Here is a 19,450-nt window from a genome sequence, read left to right on the forward strand (position 1 = left end):
AGGGTGAAAATGACCCCAGTTGGCAATATGTAAAATATGTTGGTAGTACGAGGGTTAAACATCCCAGCTACATGACAGTACAGGGTGCTCACCTCAGAGAATTAAAAGCGAGTTGGCTCCAAAATTAGTTTGTCAAGATGTTTTCAAAATGGCAGCCGTGGGTATGTGTGTCAGGAATGTGTGAGAAAAGTCCACCTTCCCAGCTCATCTGTTGTGTAGCTACAGCTGTACGTTTCACTCCAGAATGAATGGAAAAGATAAGCAGCGCCATGTACTGTATGTGAATATACTTATGACCGATTGTGTCGACTGTACTGATGCTATACCGCTGCATGTGATGTCCATAATGGCTCTGCATTTCTCTAGCTTGGTCCCAGATCTGTTTATGCTGTACAGCTAACTCCGACGGTCATCGTCATGACAGCACAAAAAAATACCTCGGACCAGGCTAAACTTCTCCTGCCTTGTAAAACAAAAGAGCCAATCCATAGGGTTAATGCGTGTGGATGTTTCCTAACCTTCTCCTGTCTGTGGTCTAGGTTACATGGGAGATTCCATGAGCTGGCTCCTCATCTAGTTCCGCTGGACTACACCAACCAGCCTGACATCACACTCCCCCTGGTACTCATCGTCAGCATGCCAGAACTAAAGGTAAGTGGTTCTGACATTCTGTTGTTTTTGTTGTTGTGATATTGATACTCATTTGTGAGGCTCTGTTAATGTCAGTTAAGTGTAAATATTTAGCTCTTAAAATGAACTTAAAGTTCAGAGTTAAATGATATATTCTTCTGAGTTATCTGACTGGCTACTAGGCTATTTTATACACACCACCTGTATGTTTTATGAGCTGGTAAATCTAATGTAGAACTAATCTCTTTAGCCCTCTGTTATTGTAAGACATTAAGCTTAACCAGTAAGGTGATATGGAGCAGTAGATAGTTGCTTGGTAACAGTGAGGTGATATGGAGCAGTAGATAGTTGCTTGGTAACAGTGAGGTGATATGGAGCAGTAGATAGTTGCTTGGTAACAGGAAGGTGATATAGAGCAGTAGATAGTTGCTTGGTGACAGGGAGGTGATATGGAGCAGTAGATAGTTGCTTGGTAACAGTGAGGTGATATGGAGCAGTAGATAGTTGCTTGGTAACAGTGAGGTGATATGAAGCAGTAGATAGTTGCTTGGTAACAGGGAGGTGATACTGTATGGAGCAGTAGATAGTTGCTTGGTAACAGGGAGGTGATATGGAGCAGTAGATAGTTGCTTGGTGACAGGGAGGTGATATGGAGCAGTAGATAGTTGCTTGGTAACAGTGAGGTGATATGGAGCAGTAGATAGTTGCTTGGTAACAGTGAGGTGATATGGAGCAGTAGATAGTTGCTTGGTAACAGGAAGGTGATATAGAGCAGTAGATAGTTGCTTGGTAACAGGGAGGTGATATGGAGCAGTAGATAGTTGCTTGGTAACAGTGAGGTGATATGGAGCAGTAGATAGTTGCTTGGTAACAGTGAGGTGATATGAAGCAGTAGATAGTTGCTTGGTAACAGGGAGGTGATATGGAGCAGTAGATAGTTGCTTGGTAACAGTGAGGTGATATGGAGCAGTAGATAGTTGCTTGGTAACAGTGAGGTGATATGAAGCAGTAGATAGTTGCTTGGTAACAGTGAGGTGATATGAAGCAGTAGATAGTTGCTTGGTAACAGGGAGGTGATATGGAGCAGTAGATAGTTGCTTGGTAACAGTGAGGTGATATGGAGCAGTAGATAGTTGCTTGGTAACAGTGAGGTGATATGGAGCAGTAGATAGTTGCTTGGTAACAGTGAGGTGATATGGAGCAGTAGATAGTTGCTTGGTAACAGTGAGGTGATATGGAGCAGTAGATAGTTGCTTGGTCACAGGGAGGTGAAATGGAGCAGTAGATAGTTGCTTGGTAACAGGGAGGTGATACTGTATGGAGCAGTAGATAGTTGCTTGGTTACAGTGAGGTGATACTGTATGGAGCAGTAGATAGTTGCTTGGTAACAGGGAGGTGATACTGTATGGAGCAAGCAGTAGATAGTTGCTTGCTAACAGTGAGGTGATATGGGCCATTAGATAGTTGCTTGGTAACAGTGAGGTGATATGGAGCAATAGATAGTTGCTTGGTAACAGTGAGGTGATATGGAGCAGTAGATAGTTGCTTGGTTACAGTGAGGTGATACTGTATGGAGCAGTAGATAGTTGCTTGGTAACAGGGAGGTGATACTGTATGGAGCAAGCAGTAGATAGTTGCTTGGTAACAGTGAGGTGATATGGGCCATTAGATAGTTGCTTGGTGACAGTGAGGTGATATGGAGCAATAGATAGTTGCTTGGTAACAGTGAGGTGATATGGAGCAATAATAGTTGCTTGGTAACAGGGAGGTGATACTGTATGGAGCAGTAGATAGTTGCTTGGTTACAGTGAGATGATATGGAGCAGTATATAGTTGCTTGGTAACAGTGAGATGATATGGAGCAGTAGATAGTTGCTTGGTAACAGGGAGGTGATACTGTATGGAGCAGTAGATAGTTGCTTGGTAACAGTGAGATGATATGGAGCAGTAGATAGTTGCTTGGTAACAGTGAGATGATACTGTATGGAGCAGTAGATAGTTGCTTGGTAAAAGTGAGGTGATATAGAGCAGTAGATAGTTGCTTGGTCCAGTGAGGTGATATAGAGCAGTAGATAGTTGCTTGGTAACAGTGAGGTGATATGGAGCAGTAGATAGTTGCTTGGTAACAGGGAGGTGATATGGAGCAGTAGATAGTTGCTTGGTAACAGTGAGGTGATATGGAGCAGTAGATAGTTGCTTGGTAACAGTGTGGTGATATGGAGCAGTAGATAGTTGCTTGGTAACAGTGAGGTGATATAGAGCAGTAGATAGTTGCTTGGTAACAGGGAGGTGATAAGGAGCAGTAGATAGTTGCTTGGTAACAGTGAGGTGATATGGAGCAGTAGATAGTTGCTTGGTAACAGTGAGGTGATATGGAGCAGTAGATAGTTGCTTGGTAACAGTGAGGTGATATGGAGCAGTAGATAGTTGCTTGGTAACAGTGTGGTGATATGGAGCAGTAGATAGTTGCTTGGTAACAGTGAGGATTCATGTGATCATTACTGCTGTGATGTGTTAAGGCTGTTTCCTGGTGAGCAGCATTCCATTCACCCTCCATCCCTCCATCCCTCCATCCATTCACCCTCCATCCCTCTATCCTCCATCCCTCCATCCCTCCATCCATTCACCCTCCATCCCTCCATCCCTCCATCCATTCACCCTCCATCCATTCACCCTCCATCCCTCCATCCCTCCATCCATTCACCCTCCATCCATTCACCCTCCATCCCTCCATCCCTCCATCCATTCACCCTCCATCCCTCCATCCCTCCATCCCTCCATCCTTCCATCCTTCCATCCCTCCATCCTTCCATCCCTCCATCCCTCCTTCCCTCCATCCTTCCATCCCTCCATCCCTCCATCCTTCCATCCCTCCATCCCTCTACCCCTCCATCCCTCCTTCCCTCCATCCCTCCATCCCTCCTTCCCTCCATCCCTCTACCCCTCCATCCCTCCTTCCCTCCATCCCTCCTCCCCTCCACCCCTCCATCCCTCCATCCCTCTACCCCTCCATCCCTCCTTCCCTCCATCCCTCCATCCTTCCATCCCTCTACCCCTCCATCCTTCCATCCCTCCATCCCTCCATCCTTCCATCCCTCCATCCCTCTACCCCTCCATCCCTCCATCCCTCCATCCTTCTACCCCTCCATCCTTCCATCCCTCCATCTCTCCATCCCTCCATCCCTCCATCCCTCCATCCCTCTACCCCTCCATCCTTCCATCCCTCCATCCCTCCATCCCTCCATCCTTCCATCCCTCCATCCTTCCATCCTTCCATCCCTCCATCCCTCCATCCCTCCATCCCTCCATCCTTCCATCCCTCCATCCTTCCATCCCTCCATCCCTCCATCCCTCTACCCCTCCATCCCTCCATCCCTCCATCCTTCTACCCCTCCATCCTTCCATCCCTCCATCCCTCCATCCCTCCATCCCTCCATCCTTCCATCCTTCCATCCCTCCATCCCTCTACCCCTCCATCCCTCCATCCCTCCATCCCTCCATCCCTCCATCTCTCCATCCCTCCATCCCTCCATCCCTCCATCCTTCCATCCTTCCATCCCTCCATCCCTCCATCCCTCCATCCCTCCATCCAGCTAGCCCGGCAGTGCACAGCCCACTCACCAGAGCCCATGCACAGACCGACAGGGTCATTTAAACAGAGGAGAGAGAGAACAGAGACTCAGTCTATGGTGATATTGTTGAGTCAAGACCGACAGGGTCATTTAAACAGAGGAGAGAGAGAACAGGGACTCAGTCTATGGTGATATTGTTGAGTCAAGCAACTTACAGAGAAACAGTGACATAAGATTTTTCATGTGAGTTTTAAGAAATCATGCCACTTTTATTTTTCTTGCATCGTTTGAAAAATAGTCAGATTGGTCGTCTGAGTTCTTCTTTTAATAAATCACGATCTGTAATCACACAATGCTCAGTAAACATACTGTAGAATATTGGTTGGGCTACCGTTGCAGCATTCATTATACTGTTGGGAGCATAAATCAGTCTTTATGTAACCAAATATTGTATGGCTTTTCCAATACCGATAACATCAGAGCCTAGCGAATCACTGGCAATAGGCTGAACAACACCCCTCCATCCTCTGTGGATCATTCACACGTCACTTCACAGAACCCTCTAATGGCGCTATAACATCTCCAACATGTTCCCCATGGGGAGGGGACGGGTGTAGAGGGAGTATCTGTAACCCATTCATACTAGAGACATGAACTGCATCCCAAATGGCACCCTATTCCCTACATAGTGCACTACTTTTGACCAGAGCTCTACAGTCACGGTACCAGTAACAGGGGCGTAAAGCTCCCAGCGACCGGGGGACCGCTCAGCGGTGAATGATGGTCCTCTGACAACAGGCAGAGCCAAAATGGTCGCCCAAAGGCCACCAGGTCGTAAATCGACGCCTCACCTGCACAGATGTCTGCATTAATTAGCCTAGCTTAACCTAGCCTCCAGGATGCTGTGGGTGGATTTATAACAGGACCTAGAGACACTGCTGTGTACTGTACCCTGGTCTAGCTAATGAATGGGACATAGAGTAGTGTGTGTGTGTGTGTTTGTGTGTGTGTGTGTGTGTGTGTGTGTGTGTGTGTGCGCCTGTGTACATGCATGTGTGCGTTAACCTTCAAAGCGCCAACAGGGGTAAATGTTGACCCTTTTTTTTTAAATCTTTCTGAAAGGACTTTGTCAAGCAACTAATTGCTGACAAAAAAAAAAACAGCATTTACCATGATTTCTGTGTTAATATGGAGGAATGAAACAATCTCTCTTTTGTATACTAGTGGTGCAGTGAAGCTGTAAATGCTGACTCAATAGTGCACTTTGTGATAAAAGCACCACATTTGGTACAGAGGTAGATGTATGTACCCTGTAGATATATAGATGTGGAGCCACCCCAGATTTAGCCCCTGGGGGGGGGCGTGGCAGCACCTACAACTAAAAAAGAACACACGTTATTCAAATGTAAATACATATTTAGCTTTCAGTCAATGTCTCTATACCAAGTCAAACTTAATTGGAACTGAGTTGATAGCCCATAGCGTTCCAAAGTATGAGCTAGTGGTCTGATGGCACCGTCGCCCATATCGGTGGCCATCTTAGGTCGTACCGGGATGTCGCCCATATCGGTGGCCATCTTAGGTCGTACCGGGATGTCGCCCATATCGGTGGCCATCTTAGGTCGTACCGGGATGTCGCCCATATCGGTGGCCATCTTAGGTCGTACCGGGATGTCGCCCATATCGGTGGCCATCTTAGGTCGTACCGGGATGTCGCCCATATCGGTGGCCATCTTAGGTCGTACCGGGATGTCGCCCATATCGGTGGCCATTTTAGGTCGTACCGGGATGTCGCCAATTTCTCAGCCTCTTGAGTATCACAGAAACACAACACTTTGAATTAATAGCAGACAAATGTTCATAACATTTGGCGATGGGGGAAATTGATCAGAATATCAACACATACACAAACGTCTATTTTGAAACTTCAATTTTTGACTATAAGTCTGTGAACAGTTAAAAATATACGCTTCTTTTGGGGAATTTAAACCATTTACTTGTGCTACAGAAGGTTAATAAAATTAAAAGTGTTGCTGCTTGTCATTACCAATTTGGGTTCTAAAATGACCCCAGTTGGTGCTTTTAGGTTTAAAAAGGCTTGTAAGATGATTGAGGGCAATTCCACTAACAGAATGATGCTGAGATTTTTCAATTTAAAATGTATGTCAAACAAAAATTGCAAAGTTAAACAAACCGTACAACTCTATGCACAAGGACTACTTTTAACAATTTCCACAGAAGATTTAGACAAAAACACCTTTACTTGAACAGTGCAGATGCAGAGTTTGGTAACAGAATGACGGTTTGTGCTGTTGGTGCTGTCATTCTGTTACCAAACTTTGCATCTGCACTGTGTGATGTCTGGGGCTGTGTCACACCCTGGCCTTAGTTATCTTTGTTTTCATTCATATTTTAGTTAGGTCAGGGTGTGACATGGTGAAGTATGTGTTTTGGTTTGTCTAGGGGTTTGTAGGTTTAATGGGGTAATGTCTTGTCTAGGTGTTTGTATGTTGATGGCTGCCTGGATTGGTTCTCAATTGGAGACAGCTGTGGTTTATTGTCTCTAATTGGGAGCCATATTTAAGGCAGCCATGGGCATCATGTGTTTGTGGGTAATTGTCTATGTGGTACGTTTGTTGCTAGTCTGTGCACTTACGTTATTTAGCTTCACGGTCGTTTGTTGTTTTGTAAGTTTTGGATAGTGTTCGGTTTCGTGTTTTTCTCTCTTCCAAAATAAAGAGATGTATTTTGCACACGCTGCGCCTTGGTCCTCCTCTATGCTTGACGATCGTGACAGAATTACCCACCAATCTAGGACCAAGCGGCGTGTCAAGCGGCAACAGGACCCACCTACACAGGATTCATGGACATGGGAGGAGATACTGGATGGAAAGGGTCCTTGGGCACAACCGGGAGAAGTTCGCCGCCCTCGTGAAGAGCTGGAGGCAGCTAAAGCCGAGAGGAGGCGATATGAGGAGGCAGCACGGAGGCAAGGCTGGAAGCCCGTGAGCACTAGCCAAAAATTTCTTGGGGGGGGCCTTAAAGGGAGTGTGGCGAAGTCAGGTAGGAGACCTGCGCCTACTCCCTGTACTTACCGTGGAGAGCGAGAGTACGGGCAGACACCGTGTTACGCAGTAGAGCGCATGGTGTCTCCTGTACGCGTGCATAGCCCGGTTCGGTACATTCCAGCTCCACGTATCGGCCGGGCTAGATTGAGCGTTGAGCCGGATGTCATGAAGCCGGCCCAACGCATCTGGCCACCAGTGCGTCTCCTCGGGCCGGCTTACATGGCACCAGCCTTACGCATGGTGTCCCCGGTTCGCCTACATAGCCCGGTGCGGGTTATTCCACCTTCCCGTACTGGTCGGGCGACGGGGAGCATACAACCAGGTAAGGTTGGGCAGGCTCAGTGCTCAAGGGAGCCAGTAAGCCTGCACGGTCCGGTATTTCCGGCGCCACCTCCCCGCTCCAGCCCAGTACCACCAGTGCCTACACCACGCACCAAGCCTCCTGTGTGTCCCCAGAGTCCTGTGCGTCCTGTTGCTGCTCCCCGCACTAGCCCTGAGATGCGTGTCCTCAGCCCGGGACCACCAGTTCCGGCACCACGCACTAGGCCTTATGTGCGTCCCCAGGGTCCAGCATGCCCTGTTCCTTCTCCCCGCACTAGACCTGAGATGCGTGTCCTCAGCCCGGTACCTCCAGTTCCGGCACCACGCACCAGGCCTATAGGGCGTCTCGGCCGGCCAGAGTCTGCCGTCTGCCTAATGGCGCCTGAACTGCCCGTCTGCCCAACGCCGTCTGAACTGTCCGTCTGCCAAGCGCTGCATGAACTGCCCGTCTGTACTGAGCCTGCTAAGCCGCCCGTCTGCCATGAGCCTTCAGAGCCGTCCGCCAGACCGGAGCCGCTAAAGCCTTCCGCCAGACAGGAGCCGCTAGAGCCTTCCGCCAGACAGGATCAGCCAGAGCCTTCCGCCAGACAGGATCAGCCAGAGCCTTCCGCCAGACAGGATCAGCCAGAGCCTTCCGCCAGACAGGATCAGCCAGAGCCTTCCGCCAGCCATGAGCAGCCAGATCCGTCAGCCAGCCATGAGCAGCCAGATCCGTCAGCCAGCCATGAGCAGCCAGATCCTTCAGCCAGCCATGAGCAGCCAGATCCGTCAGCCAGCCATGAGCAGCCAGATCCGTCAGCCAGCCATGAGCAGCCAGATCCTTCAGCCAGCCATGAGCAGCCAGATCCGTCAGCCAGCCATGAGCAGCCAGATCCGTCAGCCAGCCATGAGCAGCCAGATCCGTCAGCCAGCCATGAGCAGCCAGATCCGTCAGCCAGCCATGAGCCGTCCAGCCAGGATCCGCCAGAGCCGTCCAGCCAGAATCCGCCAGAGCCGTCCAGCCAGGATCCGCCAGAGCCGTCCAGCCAGGATCCGCCAGAGCCGTCCAGCCGGGATCCGCCAGAGCCGTCCAGCCAGGATCCGCCAGCCAGCCAGGATCCGCCAGAGCCAGCCAGCCAGGATCCGCCATTCAGTCCGGTGCTGCCCCTTAGTCCGGTGCTGCCCCTTAGTCCGGTGCTGCCCCTTAGCCCGGTGCTGCCCCTTAGTCCGGTGCTGCCCCTTATCCTGGTGCTGCTCCTTATCCTGGTGCTGCCCCTTAGTCCGGTGCTGCCCCTTAATCCAGTGGGGTTAAGTTGGAGGGTGGTCATTGGGAGGAGGCTACGAAAGCGGGTAGTGACTATGGTGGGGTGGGGACCACGACCAGTGCCAGAGCCGCCACCGTGGACAGACGCCCACCCAGACCCTCCCCTAGACTTTATGCTGGTGCGCCCGGAGTTCGCACCTTAAGGGGGGGGTTATGTCACACCCTGGCCTTAGTTATCTTTGTTTTCATTCATATTTTAGTTAGGTCAGGGTGTGACATGGTGAAGTATGTGTTTTGGTTTGTCTAGGGGTTTGTAGGTTTAATGGGGTAATGTCTTGTCTAGGTGTTTGTATGTTGATGGCTGCCTGGATTGGTTCTCAATTGGAGACAGCTGTGGTTTATTGTCTCTAATTGGGAGCCATATTTAAGGCAGCCATGGGCATCATGTGTTTGTGGGTAATTGTCTATGTGGTACGTTTGTTGCTAGTCTGTGCACTTACGTTATTTAGCTTCACGGTCGTTTGTTGTTTTGTAAGTTTTGGATAGTGTTCGGTTTCGTGTTTTTCTCTCTTCCAAAATAAAGAGATGTATTTTGCACACGCTGCGCCTTGGTCCTCCTCTATGCTTGACGATCGTGACAGGCTGTTCTGTCACCTACTGACCTCATAAAGATCGGCTATAGTGGGACACAGACACAGTAGAATGGGACACAGCACTTTACATCGATTTACATGTCAGTCATGGTTGAGACTCCATATTCGTCTTAGTAGTACCTGTAGCATGATGTACTACAATACCCATAATGCCCCATATACGGTACTGACTCACTCATGATCTACTACAATACCCATAATGCCCCGGTAACAGTACTGACTCACTCATGATCTACTACGATACCCATAATGCCCCGGTAACAGTACTGACTCACTCATGATCTACTACGATACCCATAATGCCCTGCATACAGTACTGACTCAGTCTGTTCCTGTCCCTGTGCTCCTTCATACCTATACAGGAGAACCCTTTCAGAAACCGCATCGTGGAAGTCTTCTCTGAGGACGGACAAGGCAACTTGAGCTTCAACGACTTTGTAGACATGTTCTCAGCTCTCTGTGAAACTGCTCCAAGAGAACTGAAGACCATATACGCTTTTAAAATCTATGGTTAGTACCGAGTAGACTAGTATGTCTCCTATGGAGTCACTGTCTGAGAGTGTGTTTATTCTGTCTGTCTGTCTTTAGGTCTGTCTGTCTGAGTGTCTGTCTGTCTGTCTGTCTTTAGGTCTGTCTGTCTGTCTGTCTGTCTATAGGTCTGTCTGTCTGAGTGTCTGTCTGTCTGTCTGTCTGTCTGTCTGTCTGTCTATAGGTCTGTCTGTCTGAGTGTCTGTCTGTCTGTCTGTCTGTCTGTCTTTAGGTCTGTCTGTCTGTCTGAGTGTCTGTCTGTCTGAGTGTCTGTCTGTCTTTAGGTCTGTCTGTCTGTCTGAGTGTCTGTCTGTCTGAGTGTCTGTCTGTCTGTCTGTCTGTCTGAGTGTCTTCTGTCTGTCTGTCTGAGTGTCTTCTGTCTGTCTGTCTGAGTGTCTTCTGTCTGAGTGTCTGTCTGTCTGTCTGTCTGTCTGTGTGTCTGTCTTCTGTCTGTCTGTCTGAGTGTCTGTCTGTCTGTCTTCTGTCTGTCTGTCTGTCTGTCTGAGTGTCTGTCTGTCTGAGTGTCTGTCTGTCTTCTGTCTGTCTGCGTGTCTGTCTTCTGTCTTGTCTGTCTGAGTGTCTGTCTGTCTGAGTGTCTGTCTGTCTTCTGTCTGTCTGCGTGTCTGTCTTCTGTCTGTCTGAGTGTCTGTCTGTCTGTCTTCTGTCTGTCTGTCTGAGTGTCTGTCTGTCTGAGTGTCTGTCTGTCTGAGTGTCTGTCTGTCTTCTGTCTGTCTGCGTGTCTGTCTTCTCTCTGTCTGTCTGCGTGTCTGTCTTCTCTCTGTCTGTCTGAGTGTCTGAGTGTCTGTCTGTATGTTTGTTTGTTTTGTTATACAAGTACTCATAGCACCAGAGCCATGATGACAACTAGGAATCTGACTCGTACTTACTCTGTTTTATCTTGCTTACCTAGTTACTTATTTAGTTACTTATTTAGTTACTTGGTTAGTTACTTATTTAGTTACTTGGTTAGTTACTTATTTAGTTACTTATTTAGTTACTTATTTAGTTAGGCTTTTTGAATTCCTTGTGGAACAAAGGCCATCGGCAAACTGCTTCCAACCCATTCTGTCCTGCGCCATTCAAACCATTTTTTAATCTCTTAATTTTCCTTTCACCCATTGTTTTTAATCTCTTCCTCTTCCTGTGTGTCAGATTTCAACGTGGATAACTTCCTGTGTAAGGAGGACCTGGAGAAGACGTTGAACCGGCTGACTAAAGGAGAGCTGACCCCCGAAGAGGTCAACCTGGTCTGTAGCAAGGCCATGGAGGAGGCTGACCTGGACGGGGACAGCAAGCTCTCCTTCTCTGACTTTGAGAACATGATCTCCAAAGCTCCAGACTTTCTAAGGTACATGATAATGGAGTAAAAGGAGACGTGTTAGATCACGAAGGGGGTATGAGTCATATGGTTTGGTGAGTCAGGCTAGCGTATAATGTGATGGAGGTGGTTTGGTGAGTCAGGCTAGTGTATAATGTGATGGAGGTGGTTTGGTGAGTCAGGCTAGCGTATAATGTGATGGAGGTGGTTTGGTGAGTCAGGCTAGTGTATAATGTGATGGAGGTGGTTTGGTGAGGCAGGCTAGTGTATAATGTGATGGAGGTGGTTTGGTGAGTCAGGCTAGTGTATAATGTGATGGAGGTGGTTTGGTGAGTCAGGCTAGTGTATAATGTGATGGAGGTGGTTTGGTGAGTCAGGCTAGTGTATAATGTGATGGAGGTGGTTTGGTGAGTCAGGCTAGTGTATAATGTGATGGAGGTGGTTTGGTGAGTCAGGCTAGTGTATAATGTGATGGAGGTGGTTTGGTGAGTCAGGCTAGTGTATAATGTGATGGAGGTGGTTTGGTGAGTCAGGCTAGTGTATAATGTGATGGAGGTGGTTTGGTGAGTCAGGCTAGTGTATAATGTGATGGAGGTGGTTTGGTGAGTCAGGCTAGTGTATAATGTGATGAAGGTGGTTTGTTGAGTCAGGCTAGTGTATAATGTGATGGAGATGGTTTGGTGAGTCAGGCTAGTGTATAATGTGATGGAGGTGGTTTGGTGAGTCAGGCTAGTGTATAATGTGATGGAGGTGGTTTGGTGAGTCAGGCTAGTGTATAATGTGTATAATGTGATGGAGGTGGTTTGGTGAGTCAGGCTAGTGTATAATGTGATGGAGGTGGTATGGTGAGTCAGGCTAGTGTATAATGTGATGGAGGTGGTTTGGTGAGTCAGGCCAGTGTATAATGTGATGGAGGTGGTTTGGTGAGTCAGGCTAGTGTATAATGTGATGGAGGTGGTTTGGTGAGTCAGGCTAGTGTATAATGTGATGGAGGTGGTTTGGTGAGTCAGGCTAGTGTATAATGTGATGGAGGTGGTTTGGTGAGTCAGGCTAGTGTATAATGTGATGGAGGTGGTTTGGTGAGTCAGGCTAGTGTATAATGTGATGGAGGTGGTTTGGTGAGTCAGGCTAGTGTATAATGTGATGGAGATGGTTTGGTGAGTCAGGCTAGTGTATAATGTGATGGAGGTGGTTTGGTGAGTCAGGCTAGTGTATAATGTGATGGAGGTGGTTTGGTGAGTCAGGCTAGTGTATAATGTGATGGAGGTGGTTTGGTGAGTCAGGCTAGTGTATAATGTGGTTTGGTGAGTCAGGCTAGTGTATAATGTGATGGAGGTGGTTTGGTGAGTCAGGCTAGTGTATAATGTGATGGAGATGGTTTGGTGAGTCAGGCTAGTGTATAATGTGATGGAGGTGGTTTGGTGAGTCAGGCTAGTGTATAATGTGATGGAGGTGGTTTGGTGAGTCAGGCTAGTGTATAATGTGATGGAGGTGGTTTGGTGAGGCAGGCTAGTGTATAATGTGATGGAGGTGGTTTGGTGAGGCAGGCTAGTATATAATGTGATGGAGGTGGTTTGGTGAGTCAGGCTAGTGTATAATGTGATGGAGGTGGTTTGGTGAGTCAGGCTAGTGTGTGATAAGGAATCTTACCTAGAGACGTTAAGAAATAATGCCAAGGCTTTAGCTCAGACGCCAAGGCTAGCGCGGTCTTGTTTATCAAACTATGGATGCAGGGTTTTAGGGTACAACAGAAAAGCTGTCTTTCTGCCAGACTGAGCACAGCAGAATCTTCTAGTGAGTGGACCTCTATGTTCTGCTCTGCATAATGTTGCTTTCAGACAGAGATAGCTTCTGCTGCTCTGCATACGGCTGCTTTCAGACAGAGATAACTTCTGCTGCTCTGCATAATGCTGCTTTCAGAAAGAGATAACTTCTGCTGCTCTGCATAATGCTGCTTTCAGACAGAGATAACTTCTGCTGCTCTGCATAATGTGGCTTTCAGACAGAGATAACTTCTGCTGCTCTGCATAATGCTGCTTTCAGACAGAGATAACTTCTGCTGCTCTGCATAATGCTGCTTTCAGACAGAGATAACTTCTGCTGCTCTGCATAATGTGGCTTTCAGACAGAGATAACTTCTGCTGCTCTGCATAATGTGGCTTTCAGACAGAGATAACTTCTGCTGCTCTGCATAATGCTGCTTTCAGACAGAGATAACTTCTGCTGCTCTGCATAATGCTGCTTTCAGACAGAGATAACTTCTGCTGCTCTGCATAATGCTGCTTTCAGACAGAGATAACCTCTGCTGCTCTGCATAATGCTGCTTTCAGACAGAGATCACTTCTGCTGCTCTGCATAATGCTGCTTTCAGACAGAGATAACTTCTGCTGCTCTGCATAATGTGGCTTTCAGACAGAGATAACTTCTGCTGCTCTGCATAATGCTGCTTTCAGACAGAGATAACTTCTGCTGCTCTGCATAATGCTGCTTTCAGACAGAGATAACTTCTGCTGCTCTGCATAATGCTGCTTTCAGACAGAGATAACTTCTGCTGCTCTGCATAATGCTGCTTTCAGACAGAGATCACTTCTGCTGCTCTGCATAATGCTGCTTTCGGACAGAGATAACTTCTGCTGCTCTGCATACTGCTGCTTTCAGACAGAGATAACTTCTGCCGCTCTGCATACGGCTGCTTTCAGGCTGAGATTAAACACGGAGAGAGAGAACCAATAGTGCTTGATCAGAGCCTTTTTTACTGCGGACCAATCAATCTATCAACAGTGTTGTAAATCATTTTCATTTGAGAGCCAAAACCAGGCGGAAAGAACTGGCTACTAAAAACCTCTCCTATTCCATTCCAGATAGCTTGATTTAGCTGGCCAATGATATGGCCCGTAAATCTGTCAATCACACGGGGCCGGCTGTAGATTGGCTTGAACTCTTCCTGGTTTCCATGGTTTATTGGTGGAGCGTGTTGCCGTGGCAACCAGGTCAGGCTTGTGGCAGGATGCTGCCTGTAACCAGAGACCGCGACAGATAAACATGATGGCTCTGTAAGACATAAACAGAGATAAACAACAACATGTCTCCCTCTCTGCCTGTAACAGGTGTCTGGGGAGTGAATGCTGTTATAGACATTTACATTTATCTACTTCCCCAGAGTCAGATGAACTTGTGGATACCATTTTTATGTCTCTGCGTCCAGTATGAAGGAAGTTAGAGGTAGTTTCACGAGCCAATGCTAACTAGCGTTAGCGCAATGACTGGAAGTATATGGGTATCTACTAGCATGCTAGCTGATAGACTTGTCCGTTGTTTACACAGAATGGGAAATGTGTCTTTTGGCATTTTGGCTTACAGTAAAAAGATACGAACAGACGTAAAACATACACACAAACACATCTGGTTTACACAGGCAGCGCAATCCTGATCCTTTTGTCACTAGTTGGTCAGATCAGATATTTTGACAATAATTGGGCAAAAGATCAGAATTGGGCTGCCATAGTAGATGCTCCTATGCAGATGGACTCTCCTCCAGCCTCGATCTCTCCCAGACCTGCCCTCCTAATAGACTTGTATTAGAACCATGTCATTGCAGTATTAACTTGGTGGTTTTTATCTTCCGTCCTTAGACAACCTGTCAGTATCTTTAGAATACTCTGACCGGCCTGATAATACTCTGACCGGCCTGATAATACTCTGACCGGCCTGATCATACTCTGACCGGCCTGATAATACTCTGACCGGCCTGATAATACTCTGACCGGCCTGATAATACTCTGACCGGCCTGATAATACTCTGACCGGCCTGATAATAGTCTGACCGGCCTGATAATACTCTGACCGGCCTGATAATACTCTGACCGACCTGATAATACTCTGACCGGCCTGATAACACTCTGACTGGCCTGATGCCCTATTAGAATGGCGGAGGCTGTGGATCCGTTGGTAACCACCCCGTCCCACCCCCGTACAGACCCCTGGATCCCTTTTCCCCAGAGATGAAGATCCGTATCAAGTTCATTTACCTCTACTTTAGACACACATTGTTGTGAATAGAATCCCTGTTAAGGACAACAGTCAGATCTCCCCAGCTCATTAGATGTAATGGATTCATGGCCATCTCCCCAGCTCATTAGATGTAATGGATTCATGTCCATCTCCCCAGGCCATTAGATGTAATGGATTCATGTCCATCTCCCCAGCTCATTAGATGTAATGGATTCATGTCCATCTCCCCAGGCCATTAGATGTAATGGATTCATGTCCATCTCCCCAGGCCATTAGATGTAATGGATTCATGTCCATCTCCCCAGGCCATTAGATGTAATGGATTCATGTCCATCTCCCCAGGCCATTAGATGTAATGGATTCATGTCCATCTCCCCAGGCCATTAGATGTAATGGATTCATGTCCATCTCCCCAGCTCATTAGATGTAATGGATTCATGTCCATCTCCCCAGGCCATTAGATGTAATGGATTCATGTCCATCTCCCCAGGCCATTAGATGTAATGGATTCATGTCCATCTCCCCAGGCCATTAGATGTAATGGATTCATGTCCATCTCCCCAGGCCATTAGATGTATACCCTGTCTGGATGACCCTGCAGGCCCCTCTCTACTTTAATATTACTTCATGCAAAATATTGTCATTTTCCATCTTTGGCAGGGTAAAAAGTCATCGTTACAGTATCATGCTGTCATCCGAGCCGCGGTCCAATGAGACATTGGTTACTAGTTCACGGGGCCAAGCCTTGTAAAAATGTCAGTACAGTGGCTCTATGTCACTCTACGTAGCTCTATTAGCAGCAGAGTAGTACTGTTGTAGGTTAATGGGAGTATTACAGCTCTGGCTGGGGCTGCGGCTCAAAACGGCACCCTATTCCCTATATAGTGCACTACTTTTGACCAGGGCGCGAGCCTTATGTATGGAATAGGCTGCCATTTGGGATGCGGACCTGTTCTGTTCTGTTCTGTGATTCTCTCCTCGGGAAAGAGCCCATTTCTCACTCACACAACAAAAAAAATGGCTTTTGGACGTCTCAGCTGAAACTGAAAGTCAGCCGGAGTGGGACACGATGCATATGAACAGGAGAGGAGAGGAGAGGAGAGGAGAGGAGAGGAGAGGAGAGGAGAGGAGAGGAGAGGAGAGGAGAGGAGAGGAGAGGAGAGGAGAGTTGTGAAATAATGGCAGGAATGAATCTGTCAGACGTTTATAAAGGGAGATCCAGTTAGTCATGCTGGATGTCTCCAGTCAGCAGATATACTGTATCTATTGTTGATAAGGGGACAACACTTCTAACAGCAGACCACTTCCACTGTTGACAAAATGACTTGCATCATAGACAGCCCCTGGTTAAAGTGATACTTCACTCCAAAATCAATGTTTATTATTACATGTTTTAGACCTCACATTCTTTTTCTTCTTTTTGGGATGAGTCCATGGTGTCCCATGCCGTCTGTTGTAAATGCAGCTGTGTAATGAACTAACTAACTAGCTACTGTATCTGTGACTTAGTATGTCTGTGTGTTGTGCTTCATTTCCATTTCCAGCACGTTCCACCTACGGATCTGAGATGATGTAACCACGCCCACGACGAGACACCAATGGAAGACGGAGAAGACGAATGGGGTCACTTTCTGGTTCGTCTGATGATGTCATCCCTGAAGACTCCTCCCAAAGTCTCTGTGGCCCCGCCCACAGCAGAATGACCCCCCTGACCTCAACCTCAGTACAGCACAGTGCCTACCAACACGTTAGTAGAGAAGTCTTATCTTTCCCAAGTCTATCTTCGATCGATGCGATGTTTTTTTTTTTTTTACAAAATATCACATTTAAAGTGGAACAAAGTTTGGCTTCAGCTGCAGGAATATGGACCCGGGGGGGGGGGGGGGGGGGGTTTTCTCGGAAGCACAGGCCTTTTTGCCAACTCATGTTCAATAGGAAGGACGTTATCGACCACAAGACATTTCCATTTCGGAAGAGAAGATCATTAATGCATGATTGTTTTCTCTTATAATCAATTGTAACTTGTTAAAGATGGAAACACAAACAAACTCCAAATGGAGCTAGAAAATGAACTGATGTACAACGAGGGGCTAATTTTGATACCTGTAGGGCTTAGCCACTACACAACCCGTAAGGAGTTTTCTAGAAGTTTAGGACTTTTGCAGATTTTTTTTTCTTTTTTTCTTCGAACTGACCTAAACCTTTTCAAGTGTATCCATTGAATGGACTCTGACTGACAACAATGTGGAAGCGTATCGAACAACAAGATATTTTCTGTCTGACGTGTACGGCGGAAAAGAAAGTAGGATATATAGTGTACGAAGTATTACAAGCACAGTTTTAGCACCAAGGGACAGAAACAGTTGAAGAGCTATGCAATATATCTTTACGAAGTGCATGAGTGTTACATAAATTGCAAAATAGATTTTTATTTTACACTCCAGTATAGTGCTGAGTATTTGCTGGAACACGATGACAATCAGAACCTGTGATGTAGTGGTAAATAACCAATAGGTGATGGGGGGGAAACGCTGATCTCCGTCTGCGGTGAGTAAAGTAACTCTCCCTGTGCTTTCAATGCTCTTTATATTTCCCTGCAAAAAGGTGGGTTAAAAAAAACGCTCGGCACAAAGTACGAAAGGTGCGCTTCCCCGTGCGTTTCCCCCTTCACTACACCACTGATCATAATGTTACCTAACTGTTCTGCAGTTGAAGGAAGGGCTCCGTTCTCTGTCTCATCGGCTCTTCCATTATGTTATGCTTTGATACCTATTTCTGCCTCTCAACTTGATATAACGGCGTTAACTTCACTTAAGAAAAAATAAACGTTTTCAGTATTTCGTATGATGGAACATTTGTCTAGACTTGATTAAATGAATTTTCTGTTGCTTCAATGTTTAATGAACCTTCTTTTGAAAGATGTTATTGCTTCTCCTGGGTATTTCCTGTCAACCTTGGGGAATAACATTTTACTTGCAACATTAACTTGAGCTAAAAATGAAACTAGCTAAAGATGACAAATGATGTGCCCAATCTGCATGGCTGCATCAAGTTAATCTGTACACGCTCTAGTAGTTTGCCCAAACTAAATATCCTTTTCAAACCAACTATATAATATTTAATCTTGGCTCGTTTTTTTTCTTTGAAGTTTGATTAAGAATGATTTTTCAATTAATGCCAGCGCCCTGTCCAAGGCCTTGTTAAAGATGCTATTAATGCGAAAATGTTAAAGCCCGCCGTAAATGTATCTTCCGTGAGTTATCCATGCGGCCAGTGTTATGCGCGCATTAACATTATGGCTAGGGAATAAGATATCACCAAGCCACACTCCACTAAATCTCCCTGGACTGAAACCTATCCTGTCTATTAAAGACCAGATAGGGACATCATGTTGCACCCCCACCCTGTAGTCAAGCCAACCTAGTAGAAATGGACAGTCGTTTGAATGTAGACACTAGACAGTAGGTGGTTTTCAACAGTGGCGCTCTTGAACATAATAGATTTATCCTTGGGAGGTGCGTAATAACTAGCCAAAGAGACGAGAATCCATGAAGGAAGATGAAGAGTCCTGCGTCCCAAATGGCACCCTAATCCTATATAGTGCACTACAAATGGCACCCTAATCCCTATATAGTGCACTACTGTTGACCAGAGCACTATGGGGACGCAGCCGAGGAATAGGGAGGTGAGAGGGAATCATTCCAACCATTCAACTGTTTTTTCCGGTCGGTCTTGTGGTGCAGTCGGTCTTGTGGTGCAGTCGGTCGTGTTGTGCAGTCGGTCGTGTGGTGCAGTCGGTCGTGTGGTGCAGTCGGTTCGTGTTGTGCAGTCGGTCGTGTGGTGCAGTCGGTCGTGTGGTGCAGTCGGTCGTGTGGTGCAGTCGGTCGTGTTGTGCAGTCGGTCGTGTGGTGCAGTCGGTCATATGGTGCAGTCGGTCTTGTGGTGCCGTCGGTCGTGTGGTTGCAGTCGGTCGTGTGGTGCAGTCGGTCGTGTGGTGCAGTCGGTCGTGTGGTGCAGTCGGTCGTGTGGTGCAGTCGGTCGTGTGGTGGCAGTCGGTCTTGTGGTGTAGTCGGTCGTGTGGTGCAGTCGGTCGTTAAGCCGGTCCG

At 47.2% G+C, this 19,450-nt stretch overlaps 1 protein-coding gene across 1 annotated transcript; it reads left to right on the forward strand.

Moving 5' to 3' along the window:
• Positions 1–539: 539 nt before the first annotated feature.
• LOC311125046 (calcium and integrin-binding family member 2-like) lies at positions 540–18,230 on the forward strand (the record flags this gene model as incomplete). The annotated part of the gene is made up of 4 exons (XM_084199127.1): positions 540–651; positions 9,850–9,997; positions 11,168–11,363; positions 16,889–18,230. Coding segments are annotated over 4 exons (478 nt in total), but the record flags the coding sequence as incomplete, so codon positions are not given.
• Positions 18,231–19,450: the final 1,220 nt, after the last annotated feature.

This window comes from Coregonus lavaretus (genome assembly GCF_964263955.1).
Source record: "Coregonus lavaretus genome assembly, contig: HAP1_SCAFFOLD_7645, whole genome shotgun sequence".
Classification (NCBI taxonomy): Eukaryota; Metazoa; Chordata; class Actinopteri; order Salmoniformes; family Salmonidae; genus Coregonus; species Coregonus lavaretus.